Source organism: Dendropsophus ebraccatus, chromosome 9, assembly GCF_027789765.1.
Source record: "Dendropsophus ebraccatus isolate aDenEbr1 chromosome 9, aDenEbr1.pat, whole genome shotgun sequence".
Taxonomy (NCBI): Eukaryota; Metazoa; Chordata; class Amphibia; order Anura; family Hylidae; genus Dendropsophus; species Dendropsophus ebraccatus.
Genome location: NC_091462.1, coordinates 42,912,248 through 42,936,811, shown reverse-complemented (window position 1 = coordinate 42,936,811; position 24,564 = coordinate 42,912,248). Strand labels below are relative to the sequence as shown.

Below are 24,564 nucleotides of genomic sequence, written 5' to 3'. Positions count from 1 at the left end.
GAAAATCATCCGTACGCCGTATGATACATGTCCCCCTATGTGCATATGTTCCGGCCGGGATGCCATAGGCAGCAATGGCACATATATTTCCGTATAAATCACAGCCATTGTATAACGGCCATCGGTTTTATGATATATACATTGTGTGAACATAGCCTTAAACAGTACAATTATAGCATTATGCTATGTTCCCAAAATGTCTCTTTTATTGGAAAAACAGCCTGTTTTTATATATACAGACATTATTAATGATCATGCTTAGGTTTTTAACCTAAAAAAGACATTGTACATTATACTTATAGTTTAACTGTACAAATCCTTACTTTGGTCAGCTCTTTAGGGGGCTTACAGTTGATGCCTCCAATGAACACCATGTTCGGCATTACAGGCCTTGGAAACTCAAAGACAAAATCATATCGTAGGAGCCAGATGGAAGTTCTGCTGAGAAGCTGCTCAATGGTGACATCTTTCTTTAGGAGAACTGAAGCCATTTCCAGCCATGGTAAGTACGTAACTCCACAATAATAATACTCCAGCATCCTGACGAGTACGTTCTTCACACGCTGGTCAAATGTCATCTTGTCTGAATATGGAGTAAAAATTCTAGGCACATACGAAAATGGATGTGGACAATGTGCACTAGTATGGTCTTGAGCGCAGGGCAGTCCTCTTAAAAAGTTCACATTGGGCACATCAAGATACTCAGCCAGTATAATGCCACAGATCGATGCTGGATCAGTCAGCATAGCATCAAACTTTTCATCCTTCAGATTCTGAATTAATTCTGCATCAGATAATAAGGTTTCACAAAATTTGCTAAACATCTTGAATAGCTCCCGCATACTATTATACATTGTAATAGCTGGGATATAAGATGGGCTAAAGTGTTCCTGCCCAAACCTTTCTAAGATTGATACTAATTCTTGTTTGCTGTATGGAATGGGGTAAGTCTTGGTGGTATATAGATTATATTCATCAATGCTTAAGGTGCTTTCAGCTGTTAAAACCACAACTTCATGCCCAATCTGTGCCAGTCTCTGTACTACAGGACGCATGCTGAGCCAGTGACTACCATCTGTAGGGACAACAAGCAGCTTACCCCCATGAGCTTGCCTAAAGATGCATAGCACGATGATCAGAGCTGCAGACCTGCATAACAGTGATAGCTTCATGGCTGTAGTGAGTGATGTAGGAATAATGTTCTGATTTTCTTATATTATAGCTGAGCTAATTTATCACTAAGCACTGCTTTATCTAGAGGCTTGGCTTGGAAATGTCTCAAAAAAAGTTGTTGGTTAACTTGTTGTTTAGTTTTTAAGCGCTTTCCTTTTTTGAGTACTAAAAGTTTCAAGTATTATCTAAAACACATAAAAATAAAAAAAGAAAGATACTAATATTCACCCTACCCTCCTATTCCTACCACCCTATTTATTCATTAACACTTACTGAAATCTTCCTCTTTTCTAGTATTTCTTTCTTTTCATGTTCTTATTCTTACAATTCCTAGTGGTTCTACAAAGCTGTATATATACTGAGAAAATCATTTTTGCCAGCCACCTTTTACTCATATAGGTAAAAATGTTTTTCTCCATTGGGCCTTGATGGAGGTAATAAAGCTGCTTTTGGCAGAGGTTGGCTTCTTACCAGGGCCGTTTCTGCCATGAGGCAGACTGAGCTTTCTGCCTCAGGAGGCAGATTCTTTACTTCACTAGGGGGCGGCACAATCCCTCACTTTCACCCGGTCTGCAGGCACATCACCAGGCACCTCTGCCTCCTCCTCAGGCCCCCTCTCCGTAGCTCAGTGATGGACAGCCTTGTCACTGGGGGCGGCTGTCTCCTAGCTGGCTGGCTGTCTCTGTCGGAGCAGAGAGAAGGGGAGGGAGGCCCAGCACCACAGTAGAGCTGACTGGAAGCTGTGTGTGCCCTGTCCCCTCCCATACAGCCTCATCTCCTGAGCCCTCCACTGCTGGCCTGGGATGGGACATCTGCTGGAGGAGACAGACACAGGAGGTTAGTGTGTGTGTATACAGTATATATGTGTGTGTGTGTGTGTGTGTGTGTGTGTACAGTATATGTGAGTGTGTATACAGTATATGTGAGTATGTATACAGTATGTGTGTGCGTGTATACAGTATATGTGAGTGTGCATACAGTATATGTGTGTGTGTATACAGTATATGTGTGTGTATACAGTATATGGCCGGGTTCACACGCTGTAACTGTGCGGCTGTATTTTTTATGCGGCTGTAAATGTGCGGGTGAAACTCCGGCCGTGGGAAAAAATAGACATGCGGCTCAAAACATACGGTCATTTACTTGGAAATCTGGTTCAACTAAAAATAACAAATAAAATGTTAAGAAAGTGATGCAAACACCTCTGGATGCATCTGGGAAAGCAGGGAACACAGTTTACATGAATCGCTATTACCGGGGTTTGCGATCCTCTGCACTATAGCCGATGTGTCTCATGGTTAATATATTGAATTAATAAAACACATTTTCTGTCTAATAAAGTCCCTTTTATTGTTCAATAATTAAATGTAAACGATTCCATCATTTTGCAATTAAATATACTGTTAAAATAAATATATATATAAATAAATGTATATTTATATATATATTTATTTTTTGACAGTATATTTAATTGCACAATGATGGATTCGTTAGAATTAAATTATTGACCAACGAAACTGAATTTATTTAAACGAAAATTTGTTTTCTTAATTAAATATTAATTAGTACAGGAAACTCCATAAGCCGGTAATTCATATGCCGGCAATAGAGCATTCTGTACTAATCATCACTTAACTTTAATGAAAACATCAAATGTTTCTTCTAATTATGTTATGACAATAGCATTATTAGAAGAAACATTTAGAATTATATGTGCGCTCAGCTGATTGGCTGATCGGCTGAGCGCACATATAATGAGCCGGTCCGCAGCACAGTGACTTCATTGTGCTGCGGACCAGCGAAGAGGACACATCGGGACATCGGATGGTGAGTATAGAGCTCTCCCCACCCCCTCCCCGGCACTGCACCCCTCCCAGCAAGGAAGGGGGGGTCACTTAACCCCTTCCTTGCTGGGATGGGTGCAGTCTGACATCAGTCTGGCCCCCAGGGGGTTAAGGGGGATGCAATACATCCTCCCTTAACCCCTTGGGGGTCAGACTGTAAGCAGCGATCTGTAAAGATGCTGCATACTGTAAGGAGCACAACACCGCTCACAATGATGGGTGTTGTGCTCCTGTTTGTGTGTTTTTTGTGTGTTTCTCCCTTTTTGTTTTTCAGATATCGGTATCCTGGGGATTACGTCGGATTCCGTGGACTACGTCGATGACCAGCGTTTTTTGAATGTTTTTTTTAATAAAATGGTCAATGAGGGGTGTGGGGGTGTTTTTATTTGAATAAAAAAATTTGTAAACTTGTGTCTTGTCTTTATTTCTTTACTTTATAGACTTAGTAGTGGAAGCCGTCTAATAGACGGAATCCATTACTAAGTCGGGGCCTAGTGTTAGCCGGTATAAAATGGCTAACACTAACCCCCTATTATTACCCCAGTACCCAATGCCACCAGGGGTACTGGGAAGAGCCGGGTGCCAGTGGTCCCGGAGCGTCAAAATTGGCGCTCCTGGACCGGGCGGCAGCAGGCTGGTAAGATTTAGGCTGGGGAGGGCCTAAACCAATGGCTCTTCCCACCCTGGTGTTACCAGGCTGCTGTCGTTTGGTTTTTAACCCGGCTGGTTATAAAAATAGGGGGGACCCTATGCGTTTTTTTTTAATTATTTATTTATTTAAAAAAAAAACGCATAGGGTCCCCCCTATTTTTAGAACCAGCCGGGTTAAAAACCAAACGACAGCAGCCTGGTAACACCAGGGTGGGAAGAGCCATTGGTTTAGGCCCTCCCCAGCCTAAATCTTACCAGCCTGCTGCCGCCCGGTCCAGGAGCGCCAATTTTGACGCTCCGGGACCACTGGCACCCGGCTCTTCCCAGTACCCCTGGTGGCATTGGGTACTGGGGTAATAATAGGGGGTTAGTGTTAGCCATTTTATACCGGCTAACACTAGGCCCCGACTTAGTAATGGATTCCGTCTATTAGACGGCTTCCACTACTAAGTCTAAAAAGTAAAGAAATAAAGACAAGACACAAGTTTACAAATTTTTTTATTCAAATAAAAACACCCCCACACCCCTCATTGACCATTTTATTAAAAAAAACATTAAAAAAACGCTGGTCATCGACGTAGTCCACGGAATCCGACGTAATCCCCAGGATACCGATATCTGAAAAACAAAAAGGGAGAAACACACAAAAACACACAAACAGGAGCACAACACCCATCATTGTGAGCGGTGTTGTGCTCCTTACAGTATGCAGCATCTTTACAGATCGCTGCTTACAGTCTGACCCCCAAGGGGTTAAGGGAGGATGTATTGCATCCCCCTTAACCCCCTGGGGGCCAGACTGATGTCAGACTGCACCCATCCCAGCAAGGAAGGGGTTAAGTGACCCCCCCTTCCTTGCTGGGAGGGGTGCAGTGCCGGGGAGGGGGTGGGGAGAGCTCTATACTCACCCCGATGCGTCCTCTTCGCTGGTCCGCAGCACAATGAAGTCAGTGTGCTGCGGACCGGCTTATTATATGTGCGCTCAGCCGAACAGCCAATCAGCTGAGCGCACATATAATTCTAAATGTTTCTTCTAATAATGTTATTGTCACAACATAATTAGAAGAAACATTTGATGTTTTCATTAAAGTAAAGTGATGATTAGTACAGAATGCTCTATTGCCGGCATATGAATTAACGGCTTATAGAGCTTCCTGTACTAATTAATATTTAATTAAAAAAACACATTTTCGTTGAAATAAATACAGTTTCGTTGGTCAATAATTTATTTCTAACGAATCCATCATTGTGCAATTCAATATACTGTCAAAAAATAAATATATAGATAAATATACATTTATTTATATATCTATTTTTTTTAACAGTATATTTAATTGCAAAATGATGGATTCGTTAGAAATAAATTATTGATCAACGAAAGTGTCTTGATTACAAAGAAAATGTGTTTGATTAATTTAATATATTAACTATTAGAGGCATCGGCATTCGGCATCATTGCCGGCTATTTTTGAAGTACTCCGTACGGACCGCCTGTCAATCCACGGCCGCATATTCAGCCGCAAACAATGGTCTTGTTCATTTTTTACGGGTCCGTTTACGATAGGGCCGTAGATTCATACATAGTGTGCACTGTGCAGCCGTATATCCTATACTTCCAAGCATACACACGAACCACCAAAAATACCGCCGCACAATTACAGCCGCAAATACAGCCGCACTGTTACAACGTGTGAATCGAGCCTATATGTGTGTGTATACAGTATATGTGAGTGTGTATACAGTATGTGTGTGTGTGTGTATACAGTATATGTGTGTGTATACAATATATATGTGTGTGTGTGTATACAGTCTATGTGTGTGTATACAGTATATGTGTGTGTATACAGTGTGTGTGTGTATGTGAGAATATATTTGTGTGTGTGTGTATATATGTGTGTGTGTGTGTGTGTGTGTGTGTGTATAAATATATATATTTATATGTGAGTGTGTATGTGTGTGTATCTAATCTGCCCTGTATGTACAGCACATGTGCCCTGTATAAGTATGGAGTGATCTCAGTAGCTGAGCCCAGTCTATGCCCAGGGTTGCCAGCTGCTATCTGTCACCAGTGTGACTGGCATTCTGTTGTATTATTAGCGCCCCCAAAGCCTGTACACATAGTCACCTTTTTGGGGAAGCAATAGAAAATCCCTAGATGCCATAGTTATAGCCGCACACTGTAATAATACCATAAAAATTACTGTACACTACTTACATTATTAGTGCAGTGTACTGTAATACCATAAAAATTACTATACACTACTTACATTATTAGTGCAGTGTACTGTAAAAAGATGTAAAAAAAAATTAAAAAGAATCCACTATAAAAAATGCAAATCACTACTTTTCCCTATTATTCAAATAAAAAAAAATCTACACAAGAATATATATAACTATGAGGGTATGTTCACACTATGGAATACACTCAAAGATTTCAAGCGGAGACAGTGCGGCAGACTCCACTTGAAGTTCCACCTGTCCCATTGACTCAATGATATTCTCAAGCTCAATTCTTTGGGCGGACGGCGGATTGAGCTGGAAAATATCATTGAGTCAATGGGACAGGTGGAACTTCAAGTGGAGTCTGCCGCACTGTCTCCGCTTGAAATTTTTGAGTGTATTCCATAGTGTGAGCATACCCTGAGACTATAGAAACTATATATATCTATAGAAATATCTGAACTAAACAAAAAGGGCATTACTTCTCTGCACGGTGAATGCTATAAAAAGAATATATCCGTGCAATGTATTCATTATTGGTATACTGTATATGTGCTGTATATTGCTGCTAGTATATATCTATGTATGTATATATCTATGTATATGTGTATAGTTGACTACATAGATTTCTTAACTACTATTCGTTAATTTGGGGGGGGGGGCGCCATTTCAATTCTCGCCTCAGGCAGCAGAAAACCTAGAATCGGCCCTGCTTCTTACCATAATCATATGGGAAAATATAATTATCATATCAGCAAAACATTTGTTAGTTGGTAGGATACCGCAAAAGTAACAACTTGTACTATAAAATCAACAAATGTATTATCCCACAAGGAAAAAATTTTAAAAAATCATACATAAGTAGAATAAGAAGTAAAATAAATCAATAAAAATGTTATGGCAAGAAGGTGGAAGATGTGGGATAGTGAATGAAAAACTGACTGGAGGCTGAGGGGAAAGGAGTAGCAGTGTTTTGTTTATCTTCTTTTTTGTGTTTAGTTTTAGTTTTGCTTTGTTGGGGTGGGGGTGGGGGGCTAAGAGTAAGGGTGGTATTACACGGGCCGAGCAGGGCCCGATAATACCTGTAAACGAGCAGCGATCTGCTAGATCGTTGCTCGTTTACTGGACCTATTACACGGCCCGATAATCGTTTGACAAGAGCTGCAAGGACATCGTTACCGATGTCCTTGCAGCCCTTGCTAAACTGGCATACATTACCCATCCACGTTCCAGGGCTGCTCCTGCGTCCGCTTCTCCCGGGGGTCCCGCGCGCTCTCTAGCGTCACAGCAGCCTGTCAGCTGGTAGGCCGCTCAGCCAATCACAGGCCGGGACCGCCGCGGCCTGTGATTGGCTGAGCGGCCTATCAGCTGACAGGCCTCTGTGACGCTAGAGCGCGCGCGGGACGCAGGGAGAAGCGGACGGCAGGAGCAGCCCTGGAACGTGGATGGGTAATGTATATCGTTAGTCGCCGGCCACGCACCGCTATTACACGCAGCGGTGCGCGGTCGGCGCCCGACGAAAATAGGTTCTAAACTTTATCAACGATTAGCCGATGATCGTTGTCATCGGCTGATCATTGCATTTATTACACGGAGCGATAATCGGCCGAATCGGGCCAATTCGGCCGATTATCGTTCCGTGTAATACCACCCTAAGAAGATGGAAACAGATCTCATTTTTAGAGGGATGGAGTAAAGTTATGAACTTGGGGTTGCCCTAGCATGTAGGTAGAAAGGCGAGAAAACTAAATGGGTGGTACTGGATGTCCCGACACTCTGGACCTACTCAAACAATATAATCAGGGAGCTAACCTCTTCAATGATTATACAAATGGGATGCTACCTCTGTTTACCTAGTAACCACATACAAAAAAAAACCCCAAAAAGACGGAGAAAACACAAAATAGGTGCACCAACAAGTTATCAAAAGAATATATAAATTTTATTTAACAATACTTCATCATACACAAAAAAAAACACCTTAAAAGCACTTAAAACACCCATAAAGGGTAAAATGTACAAAGAAGCAGACATAATTTGCTTACTTCCAAACCAGAGAGCTACTTTTATATTGTTTCTAAATAAATTACTGTTGAGAGTTAATGCCAATACTAATTTTCCCTCAATAAAGTGTAAATACCAAAAAACAATAATTCATATAATGAAATTTGAAGAAATCACAAAAAAAATCTAATTTCATATAAATACAAGTGCTAGTGCGAAATGTAAACCAACTATAACAGTGCAAACACATGTAATTATCAACCATCAATACTACCACTTATGACCAAAATAATGTACCCAAGAAAAAAGAAGAAAATAAGTAGCAAAATCAAAACAACAGCATATAATATCACATAATGAAAATATCACCTAGGACCCCGTAGGCTACTCCAGATCAATCCCTATGCGTATTGTCACTCCAAAATGGTGACTGGACCTAGATCACAGAGATAAGTAAGAGGAAAAGCCTTTCAAGGAAAGCAAAGGTATGTGTTACTATCGAGGAGAACTAAACTGGGGCATAAGGGACCATTATAAATGGCCCCTGAGCAACAGGGCAGGGATCCATAAGTGACTTCCATGCGGCTTCATGATATAGAAGAAGTCAATAGGGTAATATGGGGAAGGAGACATAGGGATACTAGGGATCCATACCTAAATAAGCGGGGATCCAGAATGCAAGACAGGATCTCCGACCTTCAAAAGAGGGGATATTATAATTGGGGGAAAAGAATAGACAAGAATGGTTGAGTGTTGGAATTGAATCCCCCGGACAAGGACGGAGAGTGTAATATCCAATTACGTAGAGAGGATAAAGAAAAGAAAGATGGGATGAAATTTACAAAATAATAATAATAAACTATAGGTATAGGAATGCTATAGTGTCGGGTCATTTAGGATTACAGTTAATTTCAATAATTTAATGGTCCCTTCCTATCTTTGTTTATTGTGACTTAAATATGGGTGATATGCTGTGAATTTTTTTTTAATAAAGAGATATTTATAAAAATAAATAAATACACTATAATTTGTATGGAAAATAAACAACTTGAACAGTTTAACCCCTTAAGGTCAAAGCCAATTTTCGTTTTTGCACTTTTGCTTTTTCAACTTTATGTTTAAAAGGCCATAGCGCTTGCATTTTTTCACCTAGAGACCCACATGAGCTCTTATTTTTTGCGAAACCAATTGTACTTTGCAATGACAGGCATTATTTTTCCATAACATATGCTGCGAAACTGGAAAAAAATCATTTGCGCTGTCAAATTGAAAAAAAAAAAAAGGAATTTGTTTTGATTTCGGGGAGTTTTGCATTTACGCCGTTCGCCCTATGGTAAATCTGACTTGTGTTGCATGTTCCTCAAGTCGTTACGATTACAACGATATGTAACATGTATAACTTTTATATTATCTGATGGCTTGTAAAAAATTCAAACCATTGTTAACACATATATGTTCCTTAAAATTGCTCTATTCCCATGCTTATAGCACTTTTATCCTTTGGTCTATGGGGCTGTGTCAGGTGTAATTTTTTGCGCCATGACATGTACTTTCTATCGGTACCTTGATTGCGCATATGCGACTTTTTGATCACTTTTTATTACATTTTTTCTGGATTTGATGCGACCAAAAATGCGCAATTTTGCACTTTGGAATTTTTTTGCGCTTACGCCGTTTACCATGCGAGATCAGAAATGTAATTAATTAATAGTTCGGGCGATTATGCACGCGGCAATACTAAATATGTTTATTTATTTGTTTATTTATTTATATTTATAAAATGGGAAAAGGGGGGTGATTTGGACTTTTAATAGGGGAGGGGATTTTTTATTAATAAAAAAACATTTTTACTTTTATTTTTACTTTAACTAGAAGCCCCCCTGGGGGATTTGTATATAAACAGCACTGATCTCTCATAGAGATCAATGCTGTGTATATACACAGCAAAGATCGATTAGATCGGTCATAGATTGCTATGGCCTGCTGCAGGCCATAGCGATCTATTGCCGAGCCGGGATCAGCGTCATTCCGACGCTGAGGCCCGGCACGGGCAGAAGAATGGATCTTCCCCCCGCGATCGCATCGCGGGGGGAGATCCATCCCACTAGGCACCAGGGATGTGTGGATCTAAGCATCTAAGTGCAGCTGTCAGGTTTGACAGCTGCACCTAGAGGCTTAATTAGCCGGCGCGGCAACGGGACCCGCGCCGGCTAATAGAGGCACTGCCCGGCTGCACGTGTCAGCCGGGATCAGCTCCGTTCAGAGCAGGGTCCTGGCGGGACCCCGCTCTGAACACCCCCCGCGGCACCATGACGTATCAGACGTACGTCATGGGTCGCTAAGGGGTTAATGTTCCGAAAAAAAAGAACTGTTCAGTGCGTGTGTGCATCAAGGATTGCAGTGGCACACCTCCACATACCAGATATAACCATGTATATGATCCTAATGCATATATGCATAAATTACTCCTAGCCAAGCACTCATATAACAACTTGCTAAACGCCCTGGATACCACTTTATTTTTACAAATTATCATGATTTCTATTAGCACTGATTTCTGAGAAGAAGCACTGGCAATTGCTATTACTTGGCAACAACTAAAAACAAACATACAGTAAATATCTTTAAATGGTAGAACAATAGTCCAAAAATAATTCTTGCCTATTCTAAAAAGATTTGAATCACATTGGTAACAGGCAACTGCTGTTCCTTATATTCTTAAATTCTGTACAATTTGTTCTAAAATGTATAAATAAGAGTGTTTCTTATTTTGGGCAGGGACTTCTGTAGTTCACAGTTGACGCCTCCAATAAAAAACATATTTGGCATTACCACTTTTGAGTACTCAAAGATAAAGTCATATCTAAGAAGCCAAATGGAGGATCTGCTGAAAAGCTGGACAGCGGTGACCTCTTTTTTTAGGACTTCTTTAGCCAATTTCAACCAAGAAAAGTAAACCACTCCACAATAATATGGCTCTAGCAACCTGACCATAACATTCTCCACACGTTCAACAAAGGTCATCTTGTCGGATAACTTACTAAACGGTCTAGGCACAGTTTCACACTGAGCACTTTCATAGTCATATGCACAAGGCAGTCCTCTTAAGAAGTTCACATTTGGCAAGTCAAGATGTTCTGCTAATATGACTCCACATAGGAGAAATGGATCCATGAGCACAGCATCAAACTTCTCATCCTGAAGTTTTTGAATTAACTCCTTGTTGTGCAGTAAGCTCTCGCAGGATTTGTAAAATATATTGAATACGACCATCATGCTATCAAGCATTGTAAAAGCAATCCAAGGGAAATGTTTAGCTAAGGTAAAGTGCTCTTTTGAAAGCTCCTGTAAGCGTGCCCTTATCTCTTGGCTGGTGTACGGTACAGGGAAGGTCTCTACAGTGTATTTTTCTGATTTACTCATAGTTAAACTGCTTTCAGGCATTACAACAACAACCTCATGTCCATTCTGGGTCAGTTTCTCCACCAAAGAACGCATGCTGAGCCAGTAACTTCCATCTGCTTGGTACAGGATCGCAAAAAACATCAAGAGAGTTGCAGACAAAGAGAATTTGGAAAAATCCATGTCTGCAGGAATCAAACGTTTATGCGGGAAAATCGGTTTTATATACACTGATGCCCAAGATATCTGGTGGGTGTGCTTATCGCAGTCATCAGAAAATAGTGCCAGAATAAACTAACCTCATCAATTGATCAGAGATTTAACCTTTTAAAGACCCACATAGAAAAGGCGATTTAAAAATTTTCGACTCTTGTTTCTTGTTTCTCTCTTTTTAATTTTTCGTTTTGTAGTTACTCACACAAAAAAAAGAAAAGGTGAATCTTACTTAAAGGTATGTTTTTTGTTCTAATCTTATATAAGGGACCTAAAATTCCTCAGCCTGCATGATCAATAGTAATCAATCTAAGCGATCGGGTTTGCATGAACACAAACTTACTTTAATGTACTCAATGGAGAGAAAAAATAGACATGGCCTTACATCCCAATGCTTATGACTGACCCTCTGCTTCTTAGCACCATTTACTACTAACATCAGGAATTAGTTACATTCTGATCAAAAGGCATGAGCCCACACACCACATCTAGGTTCCTGATAAAGTGTGGGTCCCTAACTTAAAAATGGCGCAGCCCCACATAGCGACCACCACTACGACAACAACTGCACCATGGGAGGGAGCAGCCCAGTTGCCCAGCAGCCCCAGTACTGCCAAACGTAAAAACCTCATACCTTGTACTCTCAGGCAGTGAGACTGAGTAAGTCAGTACGCTCCATTGAGTATACAAACTTACTTTAAGTTCACTCATCGCTAGTACCAATCCCAAATAATAAATTGTGGCAATTGCTACTACTATTTCTTTAAAAAAAAAATATTTACACATAACAGAAGGAAATGCAAAAATGATGATTGTCTAGTCCTAAAAAAAGTCACGATGCCAATTACTATGATTAATAGGGTCATTTACCTCCAATAATATGCTTATTTCTGAGATATACCTTATATTCCGTATAATTTGCCAACTGCTCACCTCCTGTGATAGAATACTTAGACTATACCATTTATTCTGTGTAATTTGTTCTAAAATGTATAAATAAAAGTGGTTCTTACTTTGGACAGTGACTTCTGTAGTTTACAGTTGATGCCTCCAATAAAAACCATGTTTGGCATTACCACTTTTGGGTATTCAAAGATAAAGTCATATCGAAAAAGCCAAATGGAAGATCTGCTGAAGAGTTGAACAGCGGTGACCTCTTTTTGTAGAAGCTTTTCAGCCAATTTTATATAAGGAAAGTAAATCCTTCCACAATAATATGGCTCTAGCAAACTGACCATGATATTCTTCACGCGTTCAACAAAGGTCATCTTGTCAGATAACTTAGTAAACACCCTAGGCACATACGAAAATGGGGTTTCACACTGAGCACTTTCATAGTCATATGCACAAGGCAGTCCTCTTAAGAAGTTCACATTTGGCAAGTCAAGATGTTCTGCTAATATGACTCCACATAGTAGAACTGGATCCGTGAGCACAGCATCAAACTTCTCATGCTGAAGTTTTTGAATTAACACCTGGTTGTGCAGAAAGCTCTCGCAGGATTTGTATAGCATATCGAATACAACCATCATATCCTCTAGCATCACAAAAGCAATCCAAGGGAAATGTTTAGGTACGGTAAAGTGCCTTCTCCCCAAATTCTCCAAAATCACACTTATCTCTTGGCTGGTGTAGGGAACAGGGAAGGTCTCTACAGTGTATTTTTCTGATTTAGCCATAGATAAACTGCCTTCAGGCATTACAACAACAACCTCATGTCCATTTTGTGTCAGTTTCTCTACCACAGGACGCATGCTCAGCCAGTGACTTCCATCCATGGGAACAGCAAGTAGCTTTCCCCCATCTGCTTGGTAAAGGACAACAAAAAACATCAAAAGAGTTGTGGAAAAGGAGGATTTTGACAAATTCATGTCTGCAGGAGTCTACAAAGGAGAAATCTCTTTCAAAAACACTGATGGCTAAAATAACTGCAAATATCTGATGTGTGTGCTTAACAAAGTCATCAGAAAAAGTGCCAAAATAAACTAGTCTCATATATTGATCAACCAGAGATTTAACCCTTTAAACCCCATATAGAAAGAGTTATTTTTCACCGTAATACCACTGATTTTTAGCTTCACTTTCAACCTTTGGCATCATTTTTTTTGGTCTACATATCTACATAATGCCTTGTTTGAAAAAAAAAAAAAAAAAAAAAGTGTAATTTTTAGAAGGCAGCAAATACGTGAAAATCAATATTATTGATATTTTTATTATCTTTAGGAGAAATGGTTAAAATTATACTAAATACAGTAAGGAAGAAAGTATTTAGTCAGCCATCAATTGTGCAAGTTCTCCCACTTAAAAAGTGTAATTGACATTATAGGTAGACCCCACCTAGGTAGACCCCCCCCCACACACACACACACACAAAATGAGAAACAAATCCAGAAAATCATATTGCCTAATTTAAAAAGAATTTATTTGCAAATTATGGTGGAAAATATTTGGTCAATAACAAAAGTTCATCTCAATACTTTGTTCTATATCCTTTGTTGGCAATGACAGAGGTCAAACGTTTTCTGTAAGTTTTCACAAGGTTGGCATACACTGTTGCTGGTTTGTTGGCCCTTTCCTCCATGCAGATCTCCTCTAGAGCAGTGATGTCTTGGGGGTGTCGCTGGGCAACACAGACTTTCAACTCCCTTCTGACATCTGGAGACTGGCTAGACCACTCCAAGACCTTGAAATGCATGTGTTGAAGCCACTCCTCTATTGCTAAATGCTGCTTAATGCTGAATAACCCATGATGGAAGGAGGTTTGTACTCAGAATCTCACAATACATGACCCCATTCATTCTTTCATGTACACGGATCAGTCGTCCTGGTCACCCCCATGCTTCTCAACATTACTACTTGGGTTAAGACTCTCACGGCACCCTCCTCTCTACTACGCTACCTCAGTACAACTCTACCAACACTACTATATCCTACTCAGCACTTATCACACAGATCTGGTGGTTTTATGTTTAAGTATTTATTGGAACTCTATCAAGTGTATATCCGAGCTCATCTTTATCACATGTTGCACATTTGCCAATAGTAAAGCTAGTCAATTTTATCTATGGAGTCTGTGATTATTCACTACCACCTGCCCAGCACCTACACCGCAACCTTGGGCATCTCCCCTTTCTGTGGGTGGCGGGTCCTACTATTCGGGAGGGTCATTACACCGCTCTGGCCACCTGTGACTGCATCATCCATGACTACACTATCCCAAGGGACCCGGTAGCAATCCGACAGGACACCGACCACAGGGGAAAGGGGCACAACCGGCCTTACACCTTAAAAGCAGGCGTGCCATCACACCTGTGTGCCCACCTGGCACTGGTGTCATGTGACAAAATCTTAAGGGCTGGCTGTCTCTCGGCCATCCACCACAAGAAGTGGCGTCACACTTCCATCTAGCAAGTGATCGGCCGTCCCACCGCTATAACACCATCTGGGGGCTCTCCACATATATAACATTCTACCAATACTCTTCTGGATCATCCACTCTAGAAAACTTTATACGGGCCCGGACATGTACTGGCTCAAGCAGGGGGACATGTCTGGCACTGCAGGATCTAAGTCCCTGGCGGCATAGTGTGTAACTGATGGTAGCCTTTGTTACTCTAGTCCTAGCTCTCTGCAGGTCATTCACAAGGTCCCCCTGTGTGGTTCTGGGATTATTGCTCACTGTTTTTCTGATGATTTTGACCCCACGGGGTGAGATCTTGCATGGACCCCCAGATCTAGGTCTATCAGTGGTCTTCTATATCTTCCAATTTTCTAATTATTGCACCCACAGTTGATTTCTTCAAACCAAGCTGCTTGCCTGTTGCAGATTCAGTCTTCCCAGCCTGGTGCAGGGCTACAATTTTGTTTCTGGTGACCTTCAACAGTTCTTTTGTCTTCACTTTAGTAGAGTTTGGAATGTGACTGTTTGAGGTTGTGGACAGGTGTCTTTTACACTGATAACAAGTTCAAACATGTGCCGTTACTACAGGTAAGGTCCCGTTTACACTACAGAATCGGTGCAGAGATTCTGTGCGGAAACCCCCCGCGCAGACTCAGTGACGAATTCTGACATCAATCTCTTTGAACGGGAGTGCTTGCGCGCCTCCGCTCTCTGCGCCTCTCCGCTCAAAGAATTGACGTGTGCTCAACATAACTCCTCAGCAATATGCTTGGAATATGTGACATTTCAGCTTCCTTATATAATGTATATAAAATACTGTGTGAACTGTCGTGTGTATTGTAGACAACGTATACATTTTTCTGCGCATACTGTATTTTGGTGTGTAATAGTTGAGAAGTGTTTTTTTTTCTAATATAATATATTAGAACAACATCTAATATATTTATAACATTTGCTGGTCTTTACATCTTTTATGTTACTTTCTAGAGAACTCATTTAACCCCTTTCCGCACAAGGACGTAACGGTACGTCCTCGCGCGGAAGGGGGAGTTCAGAGCGGGGCCACGTGGCGAACCTGCTCTGAACCACCGCGGTCCCGGGTGCGGCATGTAGCCCGGGACTGCGGCTATTAGCAGGCACGGTCCGAAGCCCCAGGGGGGCTTCTAGTATATGTATAAAAAAAAAAAGCCCCCTCCCCTAATAAAAGTTTGAATCCCCGCCTTTTCTAATGTTATAAATAATATAAATAAATCGCCGTGTGCGTAGTCGCCCGAACTATTAATTTATCACATTCCTGATCTCGCACGGTAAACGGCGTAAGTGCGAAAAAATCCCAAAGTGCAAAATTGTGCATTTTTGGTCGCATCAAATCCAGAAAAATTGTAATAAAAAGCGATCAAAAAGTCGTATATGCGCAATCAAGGTACCAATAGAAAGAACACATCATGGCGCAAAAAATGACACCTCAATCAGGCCCATAAACCAAAGGATAAAAGCGCTATAAGCATGGGAATAGAACGATTCTAAGGAACATATATTTGTTAACAATGGTTTGAATTTTTTACAGGCCATCAAATAAAATAAAAGTTATACATGTTACATTTCGTTTTAATCGTAATGACTTGAGGAACATATATAATATGTCAGTTTTTCCATAGGACACACTGCGTAAAAATGAATCCCCTCAAAGAAAAAGAATTGCGTTTTTTTTTTTCAATTTCTCTGCGCATATAATTTTTTTCTAGTTTCGCAGCATATTTTATGCAAAAATTCAGCCTGTCTTTGCAAAGTACAATTAGTGGCGCAAAAAATAAGGGCTCATGTGGGTTTCTAGGTGGAAAAATGCAAGTGCTATGGCCTTTTAAGCACAAGGAGGAAAAAACGAAAATGCAAAAACAAAAAATAGCCCACACCAGAAAGGGTTAAAGCTTAAAGGGGTACTCCAGCGGGAAAAAAAAAATCTTTCACATCAACTGGTGTCAGACAGTTATATAGATTTGTAGACTATATAATATATAGACTTCTATTAAAAACTCTCAAGCTTTCCAGTACTTACCAGCTGCTGTATGTCCTACAGGAAGTGGTGTATTCTTTCCAGTCTGACATGGTGCTCTACTATATGTTGCCACCATTGTCCATTTCAGGAACTGACAGTTCCTGACATGGACAGAGGTGGCAGCAGAAATCACTGTTTCAGACTGGGAAGAATAGACCACTTCTTGCAGGACTTACAGCAGCTGATAAGTACAGAAAGACTGGCGATTTTTTTCTATAGAAGTAAATTACAAATTTGTAGCACCAGTTAATTAGATTTATTTATTTTTTGCTAGAGTACCCTTTAAGGCCATGTTCCCACTGCGTAAGACACCTGCCGTTCCATGACCCGGCCGGGTCACGAAAGGGCCGTTGTCAGAAAAGATCATCCCGGCCGCTACTGTCGGTATCTTCATTTCTGCTGAATCCGAATTCCCCACTGCAATGCCATGTCAATTTTTTTTGCGGGGCCACTAGCGATCCCGGCCGGAGTGTATACTATGTGTATACACTCCAGCCGGGATTCCATAGATGGCAGCCCAAAGTAAGTGACATATTAATCACGCCCGTTGTTGCAAATAGGCAATAATGGCCGTAAATAATATGCCACTTACATTGTGTGAACATAGCCTAATACTGTGGACCATTTTACTTTCAAACAACTAGACAACCCCTTTTGTACAGTCAATGCAGTTTCTTCTGTGATGAAATAATTGGGTGATCACCGATTTCTATAAAATGTAGTGTTACATGCCACCCATACTGCTTATCTTTACTCTGGAGGATTTCCGGGTAGGGATCCTTCTCTATTCTGTTCAACAGCTTTATGTATCATTCTCTTTGGCCGCCCTTTCAGCATACAATTATATCAGATGGTCAGCAGTCTCCTTCATGTATACAAATCTGCCGTATATAACCGTATACCAGTGGATTCTAAACTGAGTGACAGGAAATGCTGGGAATTGTAGTGTATACAAATGTCTGTGTTCCGCCAAAAAGTTGGAAGGTATGGAGGAAGGGCTGACTGCAAAGCATGATGGGGAAGCTTGATGTCATGTGTTTTCAGTCATGACCATCATCATCCTTAGCTTTACAGCAATGGAGCAGCTTTATCAACCTGTCAGAGATTTGCCCATAGCAACCAATCACAGCTCACCTTTCACATCTTAACAAGGTCTTATAAAATTAAAGCTGAGCTTTGATTGGTTGCTATGGGCAAGTTAGACTGTCTAAGCTGCACATGGCAACCAATCACAGTTTTTTTTTTTACTAGAGTAATTTGAGAAACTAAAGCTGGGCTGTGATTGGTTGCTATGGGCCACATCAAACCAATTATTTAGTGTTCTTTGCGCCGCCTAACCATAAGCTGTTACCTTGGTCACAAATGTGTTTAGTGACCTCTGCAGTAAAGCGCATCACCAGTCATTAATGGGTTAAAGCTTCAGATGCGTTTACCTGCAGTAACCATGGCAACCGTGCACTGTGATGACAAGCGCTTATGTCATAAAGAGGGTTCCATAAAGCAATGCACGGCGCCCTGATCAGTGCCATCTTGGATGCGCCATTGGACCTTGAGCTTGACTACTTTACTGCTCTCTATCCTTGATGTAATTTGGAGGTTCTAGCAGGGGAAAAGGGGTGGTCTGCTTTAGACTACCCCTTTATCGAGTCTCCAGCTTCTTGAGAAGTGGACCTGGATCTGTGAAGGCGAAGGGATACAGCCGCCTAGCCATGAATAAGGTGACAGATATTGCCGCCAGATCTCTCTCACATCCAGGTTATTATATTTATAGTATGGTATTACCCTCTAAGCCCAAGGGAGGGGAACTCTCCAGCCATGGCTCCCTCAAGGTTTCCCCCACAGGGGTTTTTTCCTCGCCTGAGTGCTGGAGGGTGACTCTGTGTGAGTCGGGGGTCTTCCATTCAAGGTCATGTAATTTTAAATAAAATTGGGACCCTTTGACACCTGATTACAATGTGTTGTGTCTTTATTTTGCTTTCTTTGGTGTAACTTATTATGCTTGGGAGTTGGGGATCCATCACATATAGCAGAGTCATAAAGCTGGACATCTGCCTGCTACACAGATCTATCACCTGCACAATGAACGCATGTAGGGTGGAGTGGTGGCTAGTAGAACTCCTGCATGTATGTGCGCATCCCTGGATTAAAGGGACACTCAAATATTGAAGAAAAAACATGGATCATAAGGTTTATACCTACATCTGCAAGGTTTGTCAAAAGTTTTTTTCAAGTGACAGGTCACACCAATCATAGCATATCATAGCAACATGGACACCTCCATAAATATACATCATATATACACAACCCAGTGGCTTTTGGGTTGTGTATATGTGGCTCTGTGTGGGCAGCATTATGGGCAAGGCAAAGTATTGGGCTCCCCTCACACATACATCCAGGGGTGGCCTAAGTAGCTGCCCCCCCCCCCAATCCACAGGATAGACGATATAAAACTGATCGGTCGGTGTCCCAGTGGTCACTGGAACACCCAGTGGGGAATGTGGGAAATGTGTCCCCTTCAAATAAACAGTGGTGACTGTGCTCCATTAATTCTCTATGGTCTTGTTATCCCTTAGGCATATGTTCACACAATGTAAGTTTCATATTAATCATGGCCAGGATGCCTAGTGGTGCCGCAAAAAACTGACATGTCAGTTTTCTGCGGCCGCTATTCATTGAATAGTGGCTGCAGAGAACCTGTCAGTTCACACGCTCCATTGTGTGCAGCGGAGAATTAGGCTGCGGGTGCACAGTGATGCGCCCGCAACCAAATTCAGCATCAGTAAAGACCCCGGTACTGCAGTACCGGCCAATCCATGACCCGGCCGGGATCTTACTATGTGGGAACATGGCATTATACTATACCAAGTAAAAACTTGGTGAAAAATGCACTTTAGATGAATTTTCACAAAGCCAACCCCCTTTGAGAGCCTCTCTATGTGATATACTTTATACTTTTAGGCTAAGTTCACATGGAACGGCCAGTCTTAGAAAAGATCCTCCCAGCCGGTGCTGCAGATGATCTTTAGCGCCGCTGAGTTCTGATGCAGGCACATTTGTGCGCGCCCACATCAGAACTATCAACTGCACAGAAATGGAGTGTGCGGCCGGAGCTGCACGATCCATAGTGTGCTCTGACAGGGTTTCTGCGGCCGCTATTCAATGAATAGCAGCCGCAGAAAACTGACAAGTCAGTTTCTCGAGGCGCAGCTAGGGATCCCGGCTGGAGTGTATAACATGTGTATACACTCCAGCCGGGATGTCCTTTAGCCTGCAGCACAATGTAAAGTACCGCAGAAATCACGCCCATTGTTACCGCGGAACTTATGTTGTACAGTAGATATATTTTTTTTTCTAAACAACTCAGATTTTTCTATAAATTTTGTGCATCCTCTTTCTTGTATTTATTGTGTAGATATCAGTGACGTAGCTACCATGAAGGCAGGGATTGCAGTTGCTATGGGGCCCCGGCTGCAGAGGGGCCCCGCCTGGCCTGTCTCCCCTGTCTTCATGGTGCTACAGCACTGACAGTAAAACACACTATCAGAGACGCAGGAGGGAGCGTCTGCAATCCCCTCTCAAGCACCTCCGCACCTCCCCTGACACAGACTCAGAGCGTCCTGCACCAGTGTCCCCCTCTCCACAAGTGGCAACAGCCCCAGGTAGGTTCTGTTAAGCCCTGTCCCCATCGTGACAAGCTCTGCCCCCAGCTCCCATCGCGGGTGGGATATTAGCTCTTGGCAGAGTGCACAGGGCACCAGCTTCCCTGCCTGGCATCCTGTATAGTGATGTCACTCAGCTTCCCTAGCATCCTGTATAATGGCCTCCCTAGCATCCTGTATAATGAGGTCACCCAGCTTCCCTGGCACCCTGTATAATGGGGTCACTCAGCTTCCCTAGCATCCTGTATAATGGGGTCACTCAGCTTTCTGGCATCTTGTACAATGGGGTCGCCCAGCTTCCCTAGCATCCTGTATAATGGGGTCACCAGCTTCCCTGGCATCCTGTATAATGGGGTCACTCAGCTCCCCTAGCATCCTGTATAATGGGGTCGCCAGCTTCCCTAGCATCCTGTGTAATGGGGTCACCAGCTTCCCTAGCATCCTGTATAATGGGGTCACCCAGCTTCCCTAGCATCTTGTATAATGGGGTCACTCAGCTTCCCTAGCATCTTATATAATGGGGTCACCCAGCTTTCCTAGCATCTTGTATAGTAGTCAGTATAATGCAGGGGTGGGGAACCTCCGGCCCGCGGGCCGCATCCGGCCCCTGAGACCTCCCGATGCGGCCCGCAGCTCCCCTGTGATGCGCGCCGCTCTGGAGGAGGAAGGAGCCGGCATACACAGCATCCTCCGGTGTCTGTGACAGCTGCCGGACACAGGAGGATGCTGTCTATGCCGGCTTCTTCCCCAGCAGAGCGGCGTGTGTCTTCAGTCTCCTGCGGGCCGCGCGCGATGCAGTCATTTCATCGCGTGCTGCCTGCAGGAGAAGACCGGCACAGAAGACCTGGGACAGAAGAGGACATGGGCAGCGTGGGAGCGGAGGTAAGGTGAGTGGGATGTTTATTTTTTTTATTTGGGGGTTAACTAGGCCACCAGGGACATGCCTGATGGGGGTTAAATAGGCCACCAGGGACATGCCTGATGGGGGTTAACTAGGCCACCAGGGACATGACTGATGGGGGTGATAACTAGGCCACCAGGGACATGCCTGATGGGGGTTAACTAGGCCACCAGGGACATGCCTGATGGGGGTTAACTAGGCCACCAGGGACATGACTGATGGGGGTGATAACAAGGCCACCAGGGACATGCCTGATGGGGGTTAACTAGGCCACCAGGGACATGCCTGATGGGGGTTAACTAGGCCACCAGGGACATGCCTGATGGGGGTTAAATAGGCCACCAGGGACATGCCTGATGGGGGTTAACTAGGCCATCAGGGACATGCCTGATGGGGGTTAACTAGGCCACCAGGGACATGCCTGATGGGGGTTAACTAGGCCACCAGGGACATGCCTGATGGGGGTTTATTAGGCCACCAGGAACATGCCTAATGGGGGTTAACTAGGCCACCAGGGATATGCCTGATGGAGGGTTAAATAGGCCACCAGGGACATGCCTGATGGGGGTTAACTAGGCCACCAGGGACATGCCTGATGGGGGTTAACTAGGCCACCAGGGACATGCCTGATGGGGGTTAACTAGGTCACCAGGGACATGCCTGATGGGGGTTATCTAGGCCACCAGGGAAATGCCTGATGGGGGTTAACTAGGCCACCAGGGACATGCCTGATGGGGGTTAACTAGGCCACCAGGGACATGCCTGATGGGGGTTAACTAGGCCACCAGGGACATGCCTGATGGGGGTTTATTAGGCCACCAGGGACATGCCTAATGGGGGTTAACTAGGCCACCAGGGATATGCCTGATGGAGGGTTAAATAGGCCACCAGGGACATGCCTGATGGGGGTTAACTAGGCCACCAGGGACATGCCTGATGGGGGTTAACTAGGCCACCAGGGACATGCCTGATGGGGGTTAACTAGGCCACCAGGGACATGCCTGATGGGGGTTAACTAGGCCACCAGGGACATGCCTGATGGGGGTTAACTAGGCCACCAGGGACATGCCTGATGGGGGTTAACTAGGCCACCAGGGACATGACTGATGGGGGTTAACTAGGCCTACCAGAGGCATCACTGGGGGGGTTAACTAGGCTACCAGGGGCATGACTTGGGGGTTAACTAGACTAAAAGGGGCATCACTGGGGGGGTAACTACAATAGCAGGGGCATCACTGGGGGTTAACTACAATAGCAGGGGCACTAGGGGAACAATACTTTGCCTTGCCCCGGGTGCTGCAAACCCACGCTACTAACTGCCGCACACGGTATGCGGCCCTCGAATGATTTTATTAATGCCCGACCGGCCCTCGACATGGAAAAGGTTCCCCACCCCTGGTATAATGGGATCACTCAGCTTTTCTAGCATCTTGTATAGTAGTCAGTATAATGGCGGTCACCTAGCTTTTCTAGTATCTTGTATAGTATTCAGTATAATGGCGGTCACCCAGCTTTCCCAGCATCTTGTATAGTAGTCAGTATAATGGGGTCACTCAGCTTTCCAAGCATCTTGTTTAGTAGTCAGTCAGTATAATGGCGGTCACCCAGCTTTCCCAGCATCTTGTATACTAGACAGTATAATGGAGGTCACCCAGCTTTCCTGGCATCTTGTATAGTAGTCAGTATAATGGCGGTCACCCAGCTTTCCTAGCATCTTGTATAATGGGGTCATCCAGCTTCCCTAGCATCTTGTATAGTAGTCAGTATAATGGAGGTCACACAACCCCCCCCCCCCCCAGACTCAGAGCACCCCCCAGACCTGCAGGGACTCAGAGCGGCCCCTAAACCCCTCCCCCCACACACACTGTCTTAAAGCAGCCCGCACCCCGCAGGTGTCCCAGAGCTGCCCCAACCAGCAGGGACTCCGAGAGGCCTGCTACCCCTTACCCCCACCAGCCCAGGGAACAGTGTCTCAGAGCTGCCAAAGGGGGGGGGGGCAGCTCCATATCGCTGGGAAAGGTAATATGATGGGGGGCCCCATGAATCTTAGTTACGCCCCTGGTAGATATATATATATATTCCTTTTTACTTGGTGCACTTCTTCCAAATACTGGTTACTTTGTGTACATTCATCTAAGGTGAATTTTTACCCCATTTATTATTCTATACATTTTTGTTTGCAATTACACTTTTTGTCAGCTTTGATACACGAGCACTAACTTGGTATGGTACTATTTGTGGCATTGTCAATTGTTGGCTCTCTTTGTACCTTTGAGAAGGTGGTATAGGCTGGTATATGCATATATGTAATGTGTATTTCTTTATATCTGAATAGGATGTATATGTACGTATTGTGCATGTGTGTGTTCTATATATGCATATAGGTAATGTGCATTTCTTTTTATCTGTGTATGATGTGTGTAAATTTGTATGTAATATGTATGCACACATTATGGGCACTTATTTTTAACTCTCCCTTCCATACCTAAACCTGTTGGGGACTGGCTTCCAAGTGTCAATTATGCAGGGAGAAGCCTCTTTAACTCTTTTTTTCCAAAGAATAAAAGTATTTTCTATGCTATGGCAGCACAAATATATTTAACCCCTAGAGGCACCAGAACTTTACTGAACGTCCTGGCGTGCCTAGGGGAGTTATGAGGGGGGTCGCGTGACAACCGGGTATGCAGCTTTTAGCAAGCACGGTCCGATCACCATGGCCGCTAATTAGGCATTTAGATGCGGCTGTCAAAGTTGACAGCTGAATCTAAATGCTAGCTGTCCCCCATCATTGGTGGTTTAGTTGGGTGGATGCGTAATCGCCTGAACTATTAAATGATCACATTCTTGATCTTGCATGGTAAACGGCGAAAACTTCCAAAGTGCAAAATTGCACCTTTTTGGTTGCATCAAATCTAGAAAAATTGTAATAAAAAGTGATCAAAAAGTCACATATACGCTAACAAGGTACCAATAGAAAGAACACATCATGGCGCAAAAAAAAATGACACCCCACACATCCCCATAGACCAAAATATAAAAGT

General features: G+C 43.1%; 1 protein-coding gene across 3 annotated transcripts in view; it reads right to left on the bottom strand.

The window, feature by feature from the left end:
* LOC138800916 (UDP-glucuronosyltransferase 1-6-like) overlaps nt 1-13,393 on the bottom strand; it is a 78,040-nt gene extending 64,647 nt beyond the window's left edge. Inside the window, exons 1-2 of one of the 3 annotated variants that reach the window (XM_069983132.1) lie at nt 1,100-1,205; nt 324-784 (exon numbers count right to left, since the gene is read on the bottom strand). In XM_069983132.1, coding sequence (XP_069839233.1) covers nt 324-784; nt 1,100-1,172 — 534 coding nt within the window. In that variant the 5' untranslated portion in view covers nt 1,173-1,205. Of the gene's footprint in view, nt 1-323; nt 1,206-12,520 lie in introns of those variants that run through there. The other 2 variants (XM_069983123.1, XM_069983127.1) reach the window with 2 other exon arrangements.
* Nucleotides 13,394-24,564: the final 11,171 nt, after the last annotated feature.